Source organism: Trachurus trachurus, assembly GCF_905171665.1.
Source record: "Trachurus trachurus genome assembly, chromosome: 24".
NCBI classification, from domain to species: Eukaryota; Metazoa; Chordata; class Actinopteri; order Carangiformes; family Carangidae; genus Trachurus; species Trachurus trachurus.
In genome coordinates this window covers 4598805-4619981 of record NC_139910.1, presented here as the reverse complement: position 1 = coordinate 4619981, position 21177 = coordinate 4598805, and the positions used below count along the sequence as shown (strand labels likewise).

The 21177-nt window shown below is 41.7% G+C and overlaps 1 protein-coding gene across 1 annotated transcript in view; it reads right to left on the bottom strand.

The window, feature by feature from the left end:
- Positions 1-1913: 1913 nt before the first annotated feature.
- The window catches only part of LOC311007110 (uncharacterized protein), a gene marked incomplete at both ends in the record, with an annotated part of 44133 nt that continues 24869 nt past the window's right edge, over positions 1914-21177 (bottom strand). Inside the window, 6 exons of the mRNA XM_084000197.1 lie at positions 1914-2990; positions 4324-4385; positions 4576-4726; positions 4823-4972; positions 15457-15676; positions 16320-16472. Of these exons, the coding sequence (XP_083856323.1) occupies positions 1914-2990; positions 4324-4385; positions 4576-4726; positions 4823-4972; positions 15457-15676; positions 16320-16472 (1813 nt within the window). The remainder of the gene's footprint in view (positions 2991-4323; positions 4386-4575; positions 4727-4822; positions 4973-15456; positions 15677-16319; positions 16473-21177) is intronic.

Genomic DNA, 21177 nt, shown 5'->3' with positions numbered 1-21177 from the left:
AAAAATTCAGCCCGGGCATTTTCTGTCCAGACCGGCCCACTAGGATACTGATCAGCGGACACAGCGTAGAAGTCCACAAATCTTGCAGCGTCTTCTCTAACGTATACTACAAAGGAGAGTCATATTCCTTGATAGCAGTTAACAAATAAAGCACGTAGCTATGAACTCAAGGACTAAAATTGATCAATCAATAAATCTTTATTCATTAGTGTCAAATCACAACAGAAATTATGTCATGACTAGAGGTGGGCGCTACCTCAATTGGGTGAAGGGGGGGGGGGGGGGGGGGCAAAGAGAGACGGGGAGATAAGGACAAACAGGGACAATAATAACAAAATATCCTGACAAATAATCTAAATAGAAACATATTACAGACAGTAGTAGCATTAGAGCTGGAACTCATTTGTATTAAAGGTGACTCAGTCATTATGAAACCATAGAGAATTGAAAAAAAAAGAATTACAGGTCTGAATATATGCATTCTCATATGTGTATGTGCACAAGTATGTATTGCCCTACTTCCTCGTCCGCAGCCAGCCAGCTCCACTCTCACCAAATTTGTGACCTGCAAGAAACAGCAAACAGAACTTGTACTCAGCATCTGTGTACTGACAAGTATATGTAGCCAAGTATACTTTTTGTGCAAACTGCAAAACCTTTTAACCTGCAAAAGCATGTCACATGCTCAAAACCAAGTATTCGTATCAATGAAAGTGTGTGTATCATAAAAAAAAAAGTCCTGTCACCATCATTTATGAACAAGATAGTCAAATGGCTTTGTCGTGTTTTCATTAGGACACTTTAGTGTTTTCCAATGCAAAAAAGTCAGATCTTTGTGACCTGAACATGCTCAAGACAGCACAGCCATTAGAGAAGTACAGTAAAAGTAACACATTTACACACAAATTATACCTATTACTCAGTAAACTATAAATGAATTGAAAGATTACAATAAACTTAATGGTAAATATTGTTAAACTATTATTTCCTATAGGTTTACTTGTATTTTGTGCTAAAATTCAAGTATCTCAGCTTCCACGTGAATGTTTACTGTTGCTACGGCAACAAGAGACTGCTGACGTTAGCAGCTGTTAGCTAGCTTAGCTAAATCATCTGAACAATAATAATATCCCATAATATCACAATTCGGCATATTTAAACAAAACCAACCACAACTACCAACAGTCACAGCCCTTCCACTCTGGGCTAATATGTTATCACATGTTAATTTATCAAAGTTAGAAAAATAACGGCTTTAATCCCTGAGGAGCTACGTTAGCTGCAGCTGCATTCACCAGCAGCCTATGCAGTTATCACATTCAATGTAAAAACGTTTTTTACTTTGTTTTGGACATGTCTAAGTGTAGCCAGCCCCAGGCTAATGTTACTTACCATGTCTGCCTCCACTCGCTCATCATCGTCGGGTCCTTGCTCGTCTCCCGGCGCAGCAGCACCTGTGGCTGCTGGGGGGTGGGGGGGTGGCGGTGGTGATCCCCAGCACTAAAGATCCGTCAATTTAGCAGCCTCCACCTCCAGAGACTCCGGCTTTTTAATCGCTGTTTCTCAGCGCCACCCGGGCGTTTCTTACACGAGATACATTTTCAAGTTAGGGAACAGCTTTGAAGACGTTCACTACTCTTTAACTGGCTCAGCAGCAGCAGCAGCAGCAGCAGCCCGTCCACCGGCCCATTGAGGTCCCGCCCCACCCTGGTTCGTGTAGTGATTGACAGCACCGTCAGGGCTCTCTGAGCCTGTCAGCCCATGATTGATTGACAATGACAAACAATAGACCAATAATATGTGTCGATGCTGGCACACACGGCTAGCCCTCTGTAGCCTGGCCCAATTGGAAAGAATTTAGAAAAAAAAAAAAAAAAAAAAACAGCGGACCGGCCAGGCCGGCCCACATTGGGTCAACGGCCCACCGGGCATTGCCCGGTATGCCCGATGGCCAGTCCAGCCCTGGTGCGTGATGCATAGGCTATTACACGTAGCTTACCGTCCTGTTCTTGATATAATACAGCACCTAAACCTTTGTGTGACGCGTCTGTGTGTAAGATGAATGATTTGTTGAAGTCTGGGAATCCAAGAATCGGTGGCTCAACCAGGCAATCAATCAGTCTCTCCAGTATCAGTTGATGTTCCTCAGTCCATGTGATCAGTTTGTGTGAGGGTGCCCCTTTAAACTTTCCTTTCACTTTTCTTGTCCTCGTGTTACTGTCTTTGTGTTTGTCTGATTTGGGATCTGATTCTGTCAGGGCGTAAAGAGGGCCGGCGATGCGGGAAAAGTCTCTGATGTACTGCCGGTAGTAGCTCAGGAGCCCCATGACTGATCTCAGTTCTCCCACAGTCTGTGGTCTCTTCTCCTTTAAAGCTCTCACTGCTGCCGTGTCGGCCGGGTCCATTTTACTGCCCTCCGCAGACACGATGCGTCCCAAGTAGCGGACCTCACGTCTGAACACTTCACATTTTCTAGATTTTAACTTTATACCATGCTGACGTAGCCGCTGTAGCACTGTCCTCACATGCTCGACGTGATCCTCAAAGGTTCTGCTGAAGACCAAGGTGTCGTCTAAATAAGGGATACAGATGTTATCTCTCAGCCCTTCTAAACAGTCCTCCATACAGCGCTGAAAGGCAGCTGGAGCGTTCATAAGACCGAAGGGAATCCTGATCCACTCATAGAGACCCCATGGTGTCACAAAAGCGGTCAGTGGTCTGCTCTCCCTCGCCATAAATCCCTGATGGTACGCCTTTCCTTGGTCGAGGAGAGAGAACCAAGAGTTGCCTCCTAGGCCATCCATAATATCTTGCACCCTGGGGATAGGCTGACGGTCAGGGAGCGTCTTCCTGTTCACCTCACGGTAGTCAATGCACAGTCGTAGACTGCCGTCTTTTTTTCGGACACATACGACTGGTGAAGCATAAGGGGAGTTAGATTTCTCTACCCAACCCTGAGCGATGAGGTCACTCAGGTAGTCCTTCATTTCCTGATACAGGGGTTTGGGCACAGAGAGATATGTTTTTGCTACAGGCTCAGTGTCTTTCAAAGATATGCTAAGTTGTAATTTGTCTATGCAGCCAATATCATCATCTGTTTTTGAAAAAGAGGCAGACTCCTCTCTTAACATCTGGCGAACTACTTCCTGCTCTGGCTTGCTGAGGTGACTCAGATTTACAGGTGGGTCCCAAACATTACTGTTAATTTGATCCTCTTCAGCCGTGATGTGATTTGTTGTGACTGATGATGGTAGGCGGGATCTCTCTAGCATAGAGGCGGGGTAGAAAGCCTGGACATGCTGAACAGTCCCAATAACAGTTCTCCCTGCTAACACTATGTCGTGATCTGTTGGATTTTGCACACTTACAGTGATAGAGGGTTTCTTTGTGCCTCTGGTTACCTCTACAAGCATGTCACACAGTTCAAGTCCCTCTGTCCAGCGCGGATTCACATCAGGCTCGAAGATTAGTGTTGCATCCTCCTGTGGGGAGTCCATGTGGACATGACACTCAACTTGGACTGACAGGTGTTTGGGTATGTTGACTCTCTCCCTTTTTGTCTTGACTATATACTCATTTGCTTGCCTGATACTGACTTGCTCAACAACAGCGGTTACTTGTCTTACAAAAGTGTCTGTGTGGCCTGGGAATGCTGCCCTCACTGTTTTGCTTAGCTGTTCCCTGTGAGTAATATCTGATTGTTTCATTTCACTGTCAATAATGATTTTGATTACATTTGAGCCGATGATTGGTTGAGCAAGTTTACCACCCTTCATTACAAGTGTGGGAACAATGACTTCTGTCTTAGCTGCAGCACCGGAAGCTAACCTGAAAGTTATCTCAACCCAACCTGTATATGGCATGCTTTCCCCATTTGCTGCCTTTATGTCTAGGGCCGGTGTCACATCCAAAATGTCAGAAATGTCTCTTAGTCTTGTGTCTGGTAAGTGCACTTCTTTCCATAACTCGTCAATTATTGTCACTTGGGAACCTGAGTCCCACAAAGCTTGAACCCTTTGACCTTGGATAAAGCAGTTAACCATGTGTTTCTCTCCTACCAAAGGGGCTCTCTTAGCTTGTTTTTCTCTTTTTGAGGTGGCGTTTGCAGTCATACATGCGAGAGGTTTACAATGTTTTTTGTGTTCAGCCCAATTATCAACCTGACATGGCCTAGAACAATAAAGTACATTTTTACAGGATGTGCACTGTTTCAGAATTACCCCTTCTCCTTTCTGTCCACAGTGTGCGCAGTGCTGGGACCTTGCTGTGTGATGGGTCACTCCCTGTCCCGTGCGAATGACCTTCCTCCGTTTAAAGGCTCACCTCCAAATTGTCTCTGTCCTCTTGCTCGACATCCAGCAAGGAAATGCTCGCTGCTGCCACACCTGTAACAGTGTGTGCAATAATCTTCAACCCCACTCTGTTGACAGCCAAAACATCTCCTCGCTCGTCCGCGATTGGGTGGAGGGAAGCTGCGTTGTAGAGCAAATCTTTGCTGGTACTGGGCGGTTCCACCTCGATGTCTAGGGCCTGCATTGAACCAGTAGCTCTGTGGCAAATCCTGCATCTGCTGACCTGGGAATTGCAGTCCTGATGTGCCATCTGCTCCCCCTGCTGGTGGTTGTGGTCTGGGCGCGTGCTGGGGCTGTAGCATGGACTCCCTGATTTGAGACACTTCAACTTTCAGGTCTTTCAGCACAGCTATCTCAGATTTAATCTCCTCCAGCTGGGAGAGAACGACAGGGGAAACTTTAGGATTTTGGTGAGTAGCTGGTTTTTCATTCTTTTCAGCAGGAACATCACTTGACTGTGCTGAGTGTACAGTAACAGGTCTCTGTTGCCCCGCCATTTTCTTTTTCATCTGTCTCTCTGTCTCATAGGCACATGCAGTGTTCATTCTCTCAAGCAACAGTTCATCGGAGATGTCAGCTTGCTCCAAGTAAGGCTGAAGATCCCGCTTAATGTTGTCATTCTGGAGTCCAGTTAACACAGTGTGAAGAAACATTCTTTGTACGAGCCCAGGATCATACTGGAGACCTGACTCAGATTCCTGCGAGGCAAACAAGATCTTTTGTCTCAGGTCAAGAGTGCGAATGAGGAAGTTCTGGGGGGTTTCTTTTAATCCTTGCACCTCAGAAGTCAGCTGTGTGTAGAGATCAGTTGCACTTTTCTCTTGGTAATGTGAACGGAGGATTCGTCTCAAGGTAGGTAAGGTTAACCCTTGAGGCCTCCTCGTAGAAAGATACCCTTGTATCCCTCGGGACCCAAACGGGTCCCTCTCATAAAAGTGCCATAAAAATGTCATACATGAATATTTTTTTTTGCTTTCTTCACATGAAATCTGTTCAGCTACTTCAGACCTATTCATAAACATGAAGTTTTTTATTATTTTTTGTTATTTTTTATGTTTTTATGCCCTTTTTGTCAGGCGACCCCCTGATTTTTTAATGAGGAAAAAACAAAATATGCAATATTTCCCAAAAATGAGATCCAAAGTGGATCACTCCATATGAAGTTATTAGAGGCTTGAATATGTCAACAATTGATAACAACATTGATTTGAATGCATTTTTTTTTTGGAGCTATAACATAGGTATCCCTCGGGACCCAAACGGGTCCCTCTCATAAAAGTGCCATAAAAATGTCATATATGAATTTTTTTTTTTGCTTTCTTCACATGAAATCTATTCAGCTACTCCAGACGTATTCATAAACATAACGTTTTTTATTATTTTTTGTTATTTTTTATGTTTTTATGCCCTTTTGGTCAGGCGACCCCCTGATTTTTAATGAGGAAAAAAACAAAATATGCAATATTTCCCAAAAATGAGATCCAAAGTGGATCACTCCATATGAAGTTATTAGAGGCTTGAATATGTCAACAATTGATAATAACATTGATTTGAATGCATTTCTTTTTTTGAAGTTATTACAATTTATTCGAAAAAGTTACCCTTGTATCCCTCGGGACCCAAACGGGTCCCTCTCATAAAAGTGCCATAAAAATGTTATATATTATTATTATTTTTTGCTTCGTTCACATGAAATCTGTTCAGCTACTCCAGACCTATTCATAAACATAAAGTTTTTTATTATTTTTAGTCATTTTTTATGTTTTTATGCCCTTTTTGTTAGGCGACCCCCTGATTTTTTAATGAGGAAAAAAACAAAATATGCAATATTTCCCAAAAATGAGATCCAAAGTGGATCACTCCATATGAAGTTATTAGAGGCTTGAATATGTCAACAATTGATAATAACATTAATTTGAATGCATTTTTTTTTTTGGAGTTATTACAATTTATTCAAAAAAGTTACCCTTATATCCCTCGGGACCCAAACGGGTCCCTCTCATAAAAGTGCCATAAAAATGTCATATATGAATTTTTTTCTTTGCTTTCTTCACATGAAATCTGTTCAGCTACTCCAGACCTATTCATAAACATAAAGTTTTTTATTATTTTTTGTCATTTTTGATGTTTTTATGCCCTTTTTGTCAGGCGACCCCCTGATTTTTTAATGAGGAAAAAAACAAAATATGCAATATTTCCCCAAAATGAGATCCAAAGTGGATCACTCCATATGAAGTTATTAGAGGCTTGAATATGTCAACAATTGATAACAACATTGATTTGAATGCATTATTATTTTTGGAGCTATAACAAAAACATATACTTTTATACTAACGGCCCTTGTCATATAAATGCCATAAAAAGGTAATATACATAACTTTTTTTTTTTTTTTTACTGCATCAAATCTTTTCACAAATGTCAGACCTAACTGTAGATATGAAGTTTTATATGATTTTTTCTGTATTTTGTATGTTTTTGTAGAGATTTGTATGGAGATACCACACAAATGGGAGATATGGACTCTGTTTATAAACACCAACATAAACAAAGCCTGTATGGCCTTTGATGAGGATCCAAATTTCACGCACACAGACACACACAGACAAAATATTTTTCTTACCCACATTCACACCACTCTTCTGCATTGGTCCAAACACACCCAGACCAGTTTTAGGGTTTTCATAGTTTTTTACTGCTGTATATGTTGCATAGAAAGAGAAATATGCCTAAACAGCGGTTTCAGTGAAGGCCTAGTTCTCTGGTGGTTTAGGGAGACCTCTAGTGGTGGAAGGCGGGCTAAAACCTATTTTCCCTTTAATTTGAAGGGAGAGGTTTAGATTAATTCGGTATTTATGGGAAAATATTTTAATATGCCAGGATTACAGTATATCAAAAAATATGTGTTTATAATGGGAGTCAATGGGCCCAGATTGGGCCTGAGGGTAGCGAGTGTGTACGCATAATGCATATCTCCGTTTCTATACACCGTACAACAAAGGGGATCTAGAATTTTAACAATAACAATAAAACACACATCCTGACCAAGTTTCATACAATTAACTTGTAAACTGACCGAGATATTGAGAATCAAAACATAAAAAACGCAAAATATAAACAAAGCCCATTTAGCTATTTTATTATGATTCCAACTTTGCACACACACCGACACACACACCGACAAGATATTTTCTCATCCACTTTCACACCAGTCTTCACCATCAGTCTCCACACACCAAAACCATTTTTATGGTTTTCAGCTTTTTTATTGCAGTGCAATCTGCAAGGTAAGAAACCAGGAATCAAGGTCTCAATGGAGGCCTGGTTCTATGGGGGTTTAGGGGGGTCACCTGACCCACAACCTATTTTTCCTTTATTTTGAAGCCAAAAGTTTAGATTTATTAGGTTTTCATGGAAAAAGCATTATAATATGTCAGGATTACAGTGTATCGAAAATGAGTGGTTTTAATGGGAGTCAATGGGACCCGTTTGGGCCCGAGGGATACCTACGTAACTAATGGTGTATCTCCTATTCTATAGACTTTACAAAGGTGGGGATTTGGAATATTAAAAAGCATCATAAAATAAACATTCTTGGGAAATTTCATTAAATTTGCTTTAAAACTGACTGAGATATTGAGGATCAAAAAAATACGAATTTCAAAAGGGACCCTTTTGGGTCCCTAGAGGCCTCAAGGGTTAAGTTCACTTTGCCCTCCAAATAGCTGCGAAGCTGCATGCCAGGCGCTATGGCTCTAATCACTGCATCCACAATCTCTAGTTCTGGAAACCCCTTACTCAGACCATGTTCAATCTGGCGAGCTAAACTTGAAAAAGTCAATTTATCTTTTTGGCCAGGCTCACCGATTTGTCCAGCAATTTTAAAGTCTTTGTGCCAGTGATGAGGGGGAGAATTGTGGGCTGTGTTCTGTGTTACCTGTCTGTTGTAACCGTTGTCTTTGTTGTCTCTTTTTTCCTTGTTGTCTCTCCCGTTCTGTTTGCTGGCTAGCTGGAGCTGCAAAACTTCGATTTCCTTTAATAATTTTTCCTCCTCTTCATCTTTCTTTTTCTGCTGTTCCTCCGCTTGTTTTGCTGCACTAGCATTACACACAGCCTGTAACTCGGTGACTTTGTCTTGCAGATGGAGTAATTCAGCCATACCTTGATCCTCAAGGTCCTCTAGCTCTTCTCTCTGGATGTAGCATGAGATTAGCGTGATGAGAGCCGTCCGTCCTTTGCTGCTAACATGCTCGAGCTCCGCTCCGGCTTGGATTAGGTAGTCACACAGCTCCAATAAACTTTCTTTCGGCAGCAAACATAGTTCTCTTATAACTCCGAGTTGTAGTTTCTCTATCTCCGTCGACGCCATTCTTCTAGCAAAGTGTGGATGCTATCGGCTAAATGGTAACGTTACCGATATCTTCTTAGCAGTAGCTCTCCTGGTATGTAGCAATACCTCAGATAACTTGCAGCCGAAGACGGTCGGGGTCCCACGGCGGCCGCTCCTCACATGCTCCGATAGTCGCGGTCGTTTCTTTTTCTTTTTCTTTGTCTTTTTTTTTTTTTTTTTTTTTAAAGGATGTGTGACGGCTGGGGACACCTCTCGAAGATGTTTAACCACGCTGCACACGATCCCAGCGGTGCCTCCAAATGTTACGCCCCGTTGCCGGGGAAAAGATAAAGAAAAGAAAGTGGAAAAACTACACGAACACGACACGTTAGCAGCCAGTGTGTATTCTCGTCAGTCAGCCATACTGCTTCTTCGACAACACGGAAAAAGGCATCAACAATCGATCACTGTGCAGCACATTCGCCACAGACTTGATAAAGAAAATAAAAACAATTGAAGTTCCAAAAATATAACTTATGCAAGTGAATTTTGATAAAAGGTAAGTAAAATGTTGTAAACAAAAAGTGATATAAAATAAACTATTTTATCTATAAGTGCTGTTACTGTCTCTGTTGTCATCTTCCATACCTGCCAGGCAAAAGCAGTTGAACACCGAATAGATGATCGATCTTCATTTTAACCTTTTTAACTCAAAGACACATGAAAACAATGAATTCTTCTTCTTCTTTAACTCACTCTTTGTAATAAATTGCTATTTTAACATATGAAAATCATGAACTATCTTATTAATCAGGTCTTTCCATGAATTATGAATTACTATTATTTTCTATGCTTATATCCTGTTTTAAACAACATTCAACATTATAATCCTGACACAGTCTTTTTAAACACATTTTGCCATGAACTATTATTATAATTCTCAGCCATTAGCTCTTGTATAAACTTAGCTTTTTATCATGTTCACTATTATGTTCACTATTATAACCATAACACAGACTCTTGTCGCAAAGGCGGGAGCGTGCCTATGTTCCCACAGCCCTATGTTCCCTCAGCCCTATGTTCCCTCAGCCCTATGTTCCCTCTGGACTCTCTCTACCTATCTGGACTCTGTCTATCTGGCCTGTCTAGCCTCTACCTGGTCTTTTTACTAAACTTAACCAACTCCTTTCTTCATTGCCTAAACCCAACCAATGGTGGGACCAAAGGGCTGAGGGAACAGCCTAACAGCCTAGCCTAATTTTCAGTGACAACAAAAGTTAGAAATGAGGGAACATAGGGCTGTGGGAACATAGGAATGACCCCGCAAAGGCTACTTTCCCACTTGATCTGATGATTGATTGTCATTAAAAATATGCACCGACAGTAATTCAAGTTTAGGGCCGCACAAGAACCCCACGGCCCCCCCACCTCTAAAATGAATCCGGCGCCGCTGGCTACAGTTCAACTACTGTAAGCGCTGGACATTACTGAAAACATGTTTCAATTGGCCTGTAGCTTGGCTATGCTTGGCTGAGGTGAACTGTTAAAACTGTCTACTTTAGAGTAGACAGTTTATACCAAACTTCAAAATAAAACTTGACTACAGTATTAGCCTATATTATAAGGCCCATTCTAAAGCGTGTTCATCACTTTTCTGCACAATACAGAACTGCTACCATTAACAACATTGTAAAAGACAAACACCACACATTTAGGCCCAGCTAACTCACCTCTTTACACTCTGAAGATCACCTGGGCCCTCACTGCTGCTGCTGAGATGAACTGCCTGCCACTATGGCGGGTGGTGGTGGTATGTGTTACAGTTCATTTGGGTTCTTAACTTCTTATAATAAAATAACACGCTTTGAGTTAAAGCAGAAGTAAGCGATCCGGTCGTTTTGGCTAACTTCTTGTCAGCCGATGGAGTTAGCAGTCCCCGCCCTCGTCCCTACGTCACCACATTCACGCGCATCCCTTGGCTGCACACACAGAGAGGACCGCCCATTTTTGCCGTTCTCTCTCTTCATTGGATAAAAGAAAAAAGAAAATTTTCTCCTCGGCTTACAGCAGAGCAGAGTGACTGACAGACCCGTGTTTCAGACCAAACGTAAGTGATTACTGTCGGAACATATAACTAAGACTTGGATTAACACAAACATTCCGCTTACTTCTGCTTTAATATTGACTTGTTGGCCGCAGCTTAACTTTACTGAGAACGCCAGGTGATGAGATAATAACACAGGCATCAGCAATCGAACAACGAACATGTCAGTCTGTCAAACAATACCAGATTATAATATCACAGTAGTGCGGCAAAGATACTCAGGCTATATCACCCGTCTTTTTGATCGTGGTATGTGGTGTGTTTCATTTACAATGGAAGTCAGAACTCGGAGCTTAGACCAACGCTGCCTCTGAGTAGAGCGTTTTTCACTCGATAAACCATCATGGAAGTCAGAAAAATGGACGTAAATACAACCTTTATTTAGCCCAGAGCACTGGAATAAGAGAGTAACGACACTTCCATTGACTCCCGTGGAAAGGGTTATGCGCCCAAGGATATGGCAAAAGTGCCCAGAAAACCCATTCACTCCAATGTATGTGTGTTGCCCACTTGCTTGTAAATTGATGAAAACGGCCGTGTTTTTGTTTTTAGGTGACTTGGTCATATCGAATTACATTTATAATTTGTTTATTATAAAATATAGATTGAAACATTCACGTAAAAAACTGTTTTTTTTTATGTTTATCTGTAAGGGGTCCACGATGATGCTATTAACATGGGTGATCTAGAAATGTCCTTAAATTATTGAAAACACCGCACTTGCTCATTCACCAACAATGCAGAGATGTCATTTCTTGGGCACTTTTGCAATACCCATATTCCGCCATCAGGAGGCGCTTCCATTGGACCAATGCGTGTCGTTACTCTCTTATTCCAGTGCTCTAATGTAGCCTATAGACGTAGAATGTTAGAAATTACGACTTTCCTGTATTCCTGGAATAAAACTGTCAGTTGTTACTTACCTTACCAATACTCTCTATTACTCCTCAGAACCTAGGTCTAGCAAGCACTAATCTAACACCTGTGTTACAATTACTGGTACATCACATAGCCTACCTCTGTCAATCTTTTGATCCATTTGTGTTATTTATCAACAGGTAGATTTTCAGCCTCAGCAAAACTAAGACCATGTCTTTTCTTCACAAAATCAGTACATCACTATCACCATCCTGACTATTATCGGATCAGTTTAACATCTCCTGACACAAACATTATCAAAGTTGTTTTTTTTAACCTTTATTTAACCAGGCGAGCAAAGTGCCAACCACGTAATTTCTCGTTTTTCGTTCCCATGCGTTGAGTGCCGAAAACGTAATTTTACGTTTTTTGCTTTTTTTTAAATTATGAAAATAGACACTTTAATACACATTATATGTAAATTTGGGGACTCTACGACGAGGAGAACTGAAATAGATGACGATCAAAGTCACATGACAGCTCATGATCTGGAAGTTTTTATCATAACTCGGCTTCTGCAAACGAGTTCTGCATGCAGATGCAGCGCAGCTGCTCTGCTCTCACCCGCGCTGCTGCTCCAGCTGCTCCAGCTGCTCGGAGCTGAACCAGGAAGCTCTCAGCCGACAGTCCGCCCGGTCTTCAGCTGGAGCAACACCGTGTCCTCCCCAAAGTCCTCCCGCGGTAAAATCTGATGGTCTCTGGACCAAAGCAGACCGGCATCACCGACCCGTACCACAGAAGGACCGCGACCACCGGCGGGACCGGTCTTCCCGAGCCGCGGTGGCCGACTGACCCTCACGCTCCGCGGGGAGAAGCTGTGACACGGCACGGTGCGTCTGTGTTATTGTTGTTTAGTGGCGCCCCCCCCGCCCCCGATGGTGGTTTTGTGAATAGAACAACAACTGTTGTATATATTTATCTTATACGAGCCCTTTGATCCAGAAATGCGAGTGTGAGAAGAGCGACAGACACAAACAGCGCACCTTTCATAAAAGACGCTGTATCTCCTTTTCTAGAAAAAAAGGAGGGATTTTGGTGAAACCCAGCCATGTTTAGCTTGACTTTTCTCAGGAACAGAGGCACGTAGAAACAAACGGTTTGTGGCCACTTGAAGCATTAAGGTAAACCTTTCAATTGAGCCACAGTATGTGTTGGTGGCAATAATATAGAATACACTGTGGCTCTACATAAAAAGTCAAAAATGGTCTAAATTGCCGGTACACTTGACTAAAACTTTGGAAAGGAGCGCGGCACTCAATGAGTTAAGAACAACATTCTTATTTTCAAGTGCAGCCTGAAGGGGAAGGGGGAGGGTAGTGCTAAAAGTGAAAACAAGGTTATATAAATTACACAGAAAAATTCAATATAATACAATACAATACAATAAAATAAAACAGTTAATCAATAGGGCATGACAGGGGCCTATTGGTGGTGAAATACTTTGCAGGAAACTGATGAGTGAAGGTGAAATTAAACTGCAACCAGGAATCCAAGCAGAGACGGAAAAAACATGTAACTGACAGCAATGGGTTTTCAAGGCTCTGCTGTCAATCATTAACAGACAGTAAAAATCCTTATCAGTTGGACCTTAAATGTCTATGATACACTTTTATCTTCAGTGAGTTTTATTTTCCAACAAGGAAAAAAAGTGTGAACACAGCCATTATCAGTAATGCATTTTGCTACATCTTTGTGTACATGAAAAACAGGACAAATACACAATCCCTTTAGAAAACATTATTATAATAATCATAATATCTATGTTGTAACGTGACCCAGCATATGACAATGAAATCAATAAGTTTATTGCCACTACCAAATACACAGTGGATATAATGTGTTTAGCATGATGAAAAGGTGTTTACACTGACAGGGCTATTTAAGAACTATAGTATACATGAGGACAAGGGGTTTATCAACAATGTATATTGAGGACACTGGTTGTATTGATAAAGACACTGATAAAACTAGATCATCACCTTCCACAACAGCACAAAGGCATTGACTTCCACTGGTTTCTGGTTTGTGTGATGTTCACACATGGTGTGGTGTGTAGAAAGACCACTTTATGTTTGAGCTCACTTTGCACAATTTTTCATCATTTTTGTGACATGAATTACGGCCTTTTATGTTCAAGACTTGTAGGTTACTGAACACTTATTTATCTGATATGTTTAAAGCAGAAGTGAGTGATATATTTGTGTTAATATAAGTCTTAAATAGTTATATCTTCCGACAGCAATCACTTACATAGAGTGTTTGGACTGAAACACGGGTCTGTCAGTCCCTCTGCTCTGCTCTGAGCCGAAGAGAAAACATTTATCGTATCCTACAGTTTTTATCCAATGAGGAGAGAGAACGGCATGCAGGGCTGTGTGTGCAGCCAAGGAACGCCGTGAATGTGGTGACGTAGCGACGAGGACTGTTATGGTGCGTTCAAGGAAACTCGTATTTTTCCGACCGTGAAGTGGTACCAGTTCGATCTGGTACGAGTTCACCGGTCGGAAGTTACGAGTGGCCGTTATAGTGACTTTCACCGGTAAAACAGGTCGGAAAAACACGAGTGGGTTGCCTGGAACGCTACAAAGTCGTAAGTTGTGACTTGAAGCTGTAATTTACGATTTCAAAAGCCTGCCTGGAACGCAGCATTAGCGAAAACGACCGGATCACTCACTTCTGCTTTAACACACCCAGAGAAGTTTTCCTTCATCAGTCCTCATGTCTGTGTTTAAACTGAGGATGAGTAACGCCCTCAAAACCTCAAAGGTCATGTCTAAAATCATGTCAAAACCAGTCAAACCCATGGCAGACATCAGAGATGTTAAGTCCTTTTGTCCAAGCTGAAGTCAAGACTAAATTCTCTGAAATTCAGAAGTTACAATCAATCAAGCTATTTGAATCTCACTTCGGTACAAATAGTGTAACACATAGGAATAACAATTGAAAGAAAAGAGCTTTCTGTCATTGTACAGTATGATTCCTTGAACTTACAATTTTTTTCCACAGACAGCGTCAGATGGCTACTCAAACATGCACCGAGAAGTTTGTTTACTTCAAACAAGTCAAGAGTTGATATTCCTGTGTTTATGACACAAACGGGAGCTTCCGACTGCACGTGAACACACCGAGTGCGTCAACTTGGGTCTAGCGCGAGACTTTGAATTAGATCTAGTTTTACAAACATGTCGGCTTGCTTGAAGTAAATAAACTTATCGGTGCATGTTTGAGTAGCCATCTGACTCTGTCTGTGGAAAAAAAATGCGGCTTTGAGGGATGTAAACAGCCCAAGCAGCTGAACTTCCATCCGCTCCCATTCATCGCTGCCGTGGCAATGCGGGGACAGACACAACTACCGCAAAACAGGAGCAATTAAACTGAAAATCTTCAGATTCCTTCTTTTAGACCTAACATGTTAGGAAAATACGGCCCCAAGTTGAATTGAATTGTCCTTTAAGAGGGAGGGAATAACGATGCATTGTCAAATGTTTCCTACTGTTACTGAAATTGTTATAAAATATTTTGCAATATAACAGAAAGAAAGAAACAACTACAAGATGGTAGGTCAATGGCATAATGGTGATACTACCACTGTGTGTATGGTAAATCATTTTTGCTTATTTTATCATATGTACACTTATCATTCAATTCCCATCCTTAGCCACATGATCTCTGGAATGAAAACCAAGACAGTTGCAGCCAACCATCATGCAGGTGAGATTGGCCTGGGTTAGATCTAACGTCCTATACAACTGACCATGCCTTTCTTTGATACTGCCTTGGCTTGGTAATTGGAATTGAGGGTACTTCTGCCTCCTCCTGAAAATAGAAACATTGTGGATTCTAAACCAAACCCAAATGCGGGGTAGATGGGTTGGGTGAATGTGGTGTTGAAAGTGTAGAGGTGGATCAGTCTGTCACAGGAGACTCTGTAGAAGGACAGAGTGCCAGCAGGAAAGTCCACATACACTGCTACTCTTCCAGAGGAGGAGGAGGGGGAGATAGGGATGACTGTCTCTTTGTTATTGTGACAGACAGAAAATTGATAGTTGGAGCAGAACAGACTCCAGGACCAATTGTTCCCTCCAAGCCACGAGTCATCTCCTTTTCCTTTTCTTTTGATACATGCAAAAGTCACTCCGACAACTAACTTTTCTTTCCACTCAACCTCCCAGTATGAGCGACCTGTCACATTGTTTGTACAAAGCAACTGGGGCCACCATTCAAATCTGTCTTGATGATCAGAGGATGGCATATTCCTCCTCACAGCTGTCACCTTTCTGTTGTTGTCAGAAAACCTGAGTTTTCTGTGTACTGTATTTGGATCCAGTATCAGTTCACAGATATCTGATGGAGAGAATTCATACAAATGTTTTACTGATTTCTACTACTGGTTAATTAACTGGTTTATGATAGCACAGTGACTAGACAACTTGTATACAATATTAAACTTAAATCAAATTACATAGACTTACACTTTCTTACACCAGGCTGCAGCCTCTGTTCTCCACTATGATCAACTCTGGAAGACAGTCAGAGCTTTTGTTTAATATAAAATTTCAGTGATATTCAGTGATTCATAGGGAAAGAAACACCACTTGAGTACGGATTCAGTAATACCTGAGAGAGTCCAGTCCAGCAGACAGCAACTTTACTCCTGAGTCTCCTGGATGATTGTAGCTCAGGTCCAGCTCTCTGAGATGGGAGGGGTTGGAGCTCAGAGCTGAGGCCAGAGAAGAACAGCCATCCTCTGTGACCAGACAACCTGACAGACTGGACAAACAGAACCATACAGTATCATCTCAAAACAAAAATATAGTTTTATGACATAATAGAAAGAAACCACCAAATAACAAGGAAAACTAGAATAAGAAAGCATTTCCAGAAGGAAATGCGTGTGAATGCTGAAAGCAGCTGAATGCCATTGCTGAATCAATGCTTAATTAGCTGAAGACATTGCTGAAGCAATGTAGAAAGGCTGAAACTATAGCTGAAAGCTATAACTTACAGTCTGAGTGATGAATTGCTTTAAAAGGGGTAAAAGCAGTAGAAACATTATAGAGGCAGAATAACATGTAGTAAAAATTGTAAATTTAAGTGTACCAGTTTAAAGAGTTGAAGTCTGCTGCAATACAGTGTAGGGCCCGACCGATTTATCGGCGAGCCGATTAAATCGGCCGATTATAGCCCGTTTGAAACTAATCGGTAATCGGCCAAAACTCAGCGATTGTCGCCGATATTTTCAGGAATAAAATGCAGGGAATAAAACTTGGTTTTACTTTGAAAAGATTCCCCCGCACCGGCGCCGACCTCATGACAAACTCCATCCACTACCACCTCAGTCACAGCACACAGCAGAGTGACTGATCTGTCTCAAAACCAGTGTTGCCACTGGCTTTCTGTTTCCCTTTTTTTTTTTACCGCGGTCGGGTTGTGAATTAATTAATTAATGCTCGTCTCCGGCCGTGTTGGGTCCGAGATTCAACAAGCCGGTCGGGGTCGGGTTTTACCGTTATATACCGGCACGGCAGTATGCCCATTTATCACCAATAAACACAGTAGATGAGGGAGGGAGTGACTGAGCTGAGGCTGTGTGACGGGTGGGGGGGTCCGCGGTGTGGAGCATTGCGGGACTGCAGCGGGGACTATCATGTCTCTGCTCCGTGACACTGCTGTGAGACTGACCGCCGGTGAGCGCTTTGACACGGTGCCGGGCACGGCAGCAACCGCTGATCGCTTTTAATTGAAAAGAGACAGAGAGAGGGAGAGAGAGACGCCGTGCCGTGTAAAAAAAACAACAACAAAAAAGTATCACGTGTCATGACTTCCTGTATTTGGCCCTTCAAAATAAAAGACCATATTGATTTTGACTTCATTTTGACAAGACAGGGCTTCAAATGTTTTTTTTTTCATGCAACCAATCGACCAATGAAATTTTAGTCGGCTAATGATTTTTTGGTCGACCAGGCAGCCCTAATTTATATATTATATAATATATATAGATATATTATTATAGTAATACAATTTTAAAACTTAATTAAAAATAAATAAATAATCGGCCGATTAATCGGTTATCGGGTTTTTTTCCCCCTAATAATCGTAATCGGCATCGGCCCCAAAAAATCCATATCGGTCGGGCCCTAATACAGTGGAAAAAAGTCTACTCAAATATATTGGAAACTGACACATTGTAAGAATGAAATAGATCAATAGACAGACAGAGAGATAGGCAGGCAGGCAGACAGAAAGACAGACAGATACAGTAGATAGACAAATATAGAGAAAGACAGAGAGAGAGACAGAAAGATAGACAGATATCTATATAGATAGAGATATTAGGCAGATAGACAGAGAGATATTAGAAACTGACAGCAGGTCATTGTTGAAGCCTCACAACTAGGCAATAGCTGAGGAGCAACAATTAGAACTTGTAAGGAGCAGGTTTAAAGGGACATTGTGTAGCTTCTTTTGTAGTCTATTCACGAAAATCGATTATTTAGTTCAAAAATATGTTTCATTAATCAGTAATTACCCCCATCAACAAACTGAAGTGTTCTCGTAAGCTTTGAATTTGCCATTCATATCATACATAGAGCAGGTAAGCTCAGTGCTGGCTGCCATGTTGTGCCGCCATCTTTTACGTTCAGTGGCAGCGTGACCATAGGCAACCACGGAAACTCACCAAAGACACTGGAGCGGTTGGTTCGGGGAGAAACCATCGAGGTGGCGTCTGTGAAAACCATCACCGCGGTGTAGTGTGAGGAAGGACTTGTTTACATAGATGCTTGTTTATCCCGTTACGTGCATATACTGTACATGCAATTTTAGTCCTTCATAATTCCTACACAATGTCCCTTTAATGGTGTGAAATAGTTGAGAAGTGGCTGAATAGTTTAAGGCAGTGTAAGAATAATGTGTCCAACATGAACAAAATGTGGTGTCTTTTGAAAATGAAATGGCTAAAGAACAAATTTACCCGCAACTTATGTACTTCAACTTATGTCAAACCTGATGAAGGTGTCTGAAGCAATGCTCAGGGGTGCAAACTCATCAGGGGTAGGGGCATGCTCCCCCGGGGAAATTTAAAAAAAAAACAACTTTAAAGGTGAATTTACAGTCAATTTTAGCATGAGACTAGGGTCCAGATTTACTCAGGTTTGCACAGCTTTTGCTCCTGTTAAACCTGCACAATCTGTCTCTCTGTGTTTGGTTTTGAAATACGTGAAGATGGTCTTCAGCCTATGCAGGTTTAGCATGCGCAAAAGCTGTGCAAAACTTGGAGAATCTGTCCCTTGATGTCCATCAGATGAACCTTGCAAACCTTGCCTTCAAACTAAATACAATTTAATACAGACTGATTGGTTCATTGTGAAACATTTATTTATTGATGTAAATGTGTTTTCTGTAGGCTACGTAGGCTATGCTCCTAGGCAGTGCTGCTCTATCTGTCCAATAACACACATGAAGCTTAAAAATGCCATAGGCTACATAAAAACATATTAAGCGGCAATATGTATTTAAAAGATGTTCAAGCAAACGGTTCGGTTCACGGTTTTGTGGTCATGGTTTTCGGTTCGGTTTCTTATACTTTGATCGTTGGGAAAATCAATCATGTCTTGTATATTCAGGTTAAAACTGAAAGAATGAGGCAGTCTGACATCTGATCCATCATTGTGACAGTCTGAGGTTAAAAGTAGGTGAGATTCTGGCTGCAAGGGAGGAGACATCGATAGTTCCAACATGTTTTAATTTATTGGGCAAAGAAAGTTATCTAACAAATGCTAAGAACAATTAGATATTCACTGAAATATATAACCTAGATTTATTAATTGTGGTTCTTACAAAAAATATATCTTATAAAATATAAAAGCTAAAATGTCTCTTAAAGCTCTGCCCCTTTAATTAGTGCATACTAAATAATTTAACTTTAGCCTACTACTTTTACAACCACATTATTTACCAGCAACATAAAGTGAAACAGAGGCAGAGGTGTCCTGCCACAGTCAGTCAACCTCCTCCTCCTCCTGCTGCTGCTGCTGCTGCACAGGTCGCACTGGAGCTAGTCTCGCTTGCCAGACCCTCCTCCAGAGAAGAGGGAGACACTGGAGCTAATTAATGCTAAACGCTAATTGGCCGCGATCGCGATCATCACACACACGCGGTCCCATACCATGCTCAAAAAGTCGCGTTAGTTAGTCTGTATTAAAAGTGAAGCTTCAGGTGTGTATTGCTGGACAGAAGAGGAGCGCTGCCACCACTCGTTGTCATCCAGATAAGGTGCATGCGCCTTAAAGATACAGGTGCATCGGCTCGGCTCGGCTCGGCTCGCCTCGCCGGACACCCCCCCCCCCCTCAAATTTTTTTTTATTGCGGATTTACACGAATCACACAAATGACCAATTTGGGATCCAAAACGGCGAATTTCGCCGAAAGGTGACGAGTTTGCACCCCTGAATGCTAAAATGGTTCCAAAAGCAGTTCATAGTAAGCACAGAAATTTGAGCAGTTAAACTGGAGAAGTGGAGAGAAGAAGTCCATTAACAGGGAGCCGCAGAGGTACATACAAGGAAGACTGGTGTTTAAAGAGTGTAAATGTGGCACAATCTGATCTGAGAACAGCTTCAAGAACTGGGTCTAAGGAATATGTATGTGTGTGTGCATAACTGACTTGACACACATGTTATGAGCTCCATCCTGTGTCAGTCTGATTTAGCATGTGTGTGTATGTGGGGGGCCGTGTTTATAAACTGAAACAACTGAAACACACAGCAGAAACAAGGCTGAGTGAGATTTGGGCTTGGTACACCTCCCGAATTACAGCCATTTGTAAGAAAACCATATCTCTTATATATGGTAAAGACTAAATGGTTCCAAAGACAAAAACTTTTCTTACATTTCTGAGCTAGAAACAGGGAGAATTTCAGCTTTTCTCAAAAAATCAGCTCCTACTTTTGTATGAGAGTGAAGAGCAGCAGTACTGTACTGAGAACTCAGACTTTCTGTGTTCCCACTCGGAAATTTCATCTGGAATGCTACCTGAAGTCGGATATCTGACTCGGAAAGCGGGACGAATCTCACCAACCCTGACTTGACCATAACGTCATAAAACATCATCCAAAATGGCTGTAGTGAAAGCTCTCGTAATGGATTATTTATTAGCACGTCTGTTTTGTTTTTGTGAAATTAAATAAGTGGTACATGTAGTACTGTCCAACGTCTATCTGTGGACATGGTACGGTATGGTTTAAATCCTGTTCGATGCATTGTTTTCAACTGGTATTGCTAACAATGGCTAACAACAACAACAACAACAACAACAACAACAACAGGAGGCGTCCATGTTTTCCGACTTGTTTACTGGAATACTGTCAACTCGGGTGTGACGCAATTCCCAGCTCCGACTTCCGAGGTAACTGGAACGCACTATAAGCATAAATAAAAAATGGTGAACCAGAAGAACAGTAGTTCTTTTGATAAC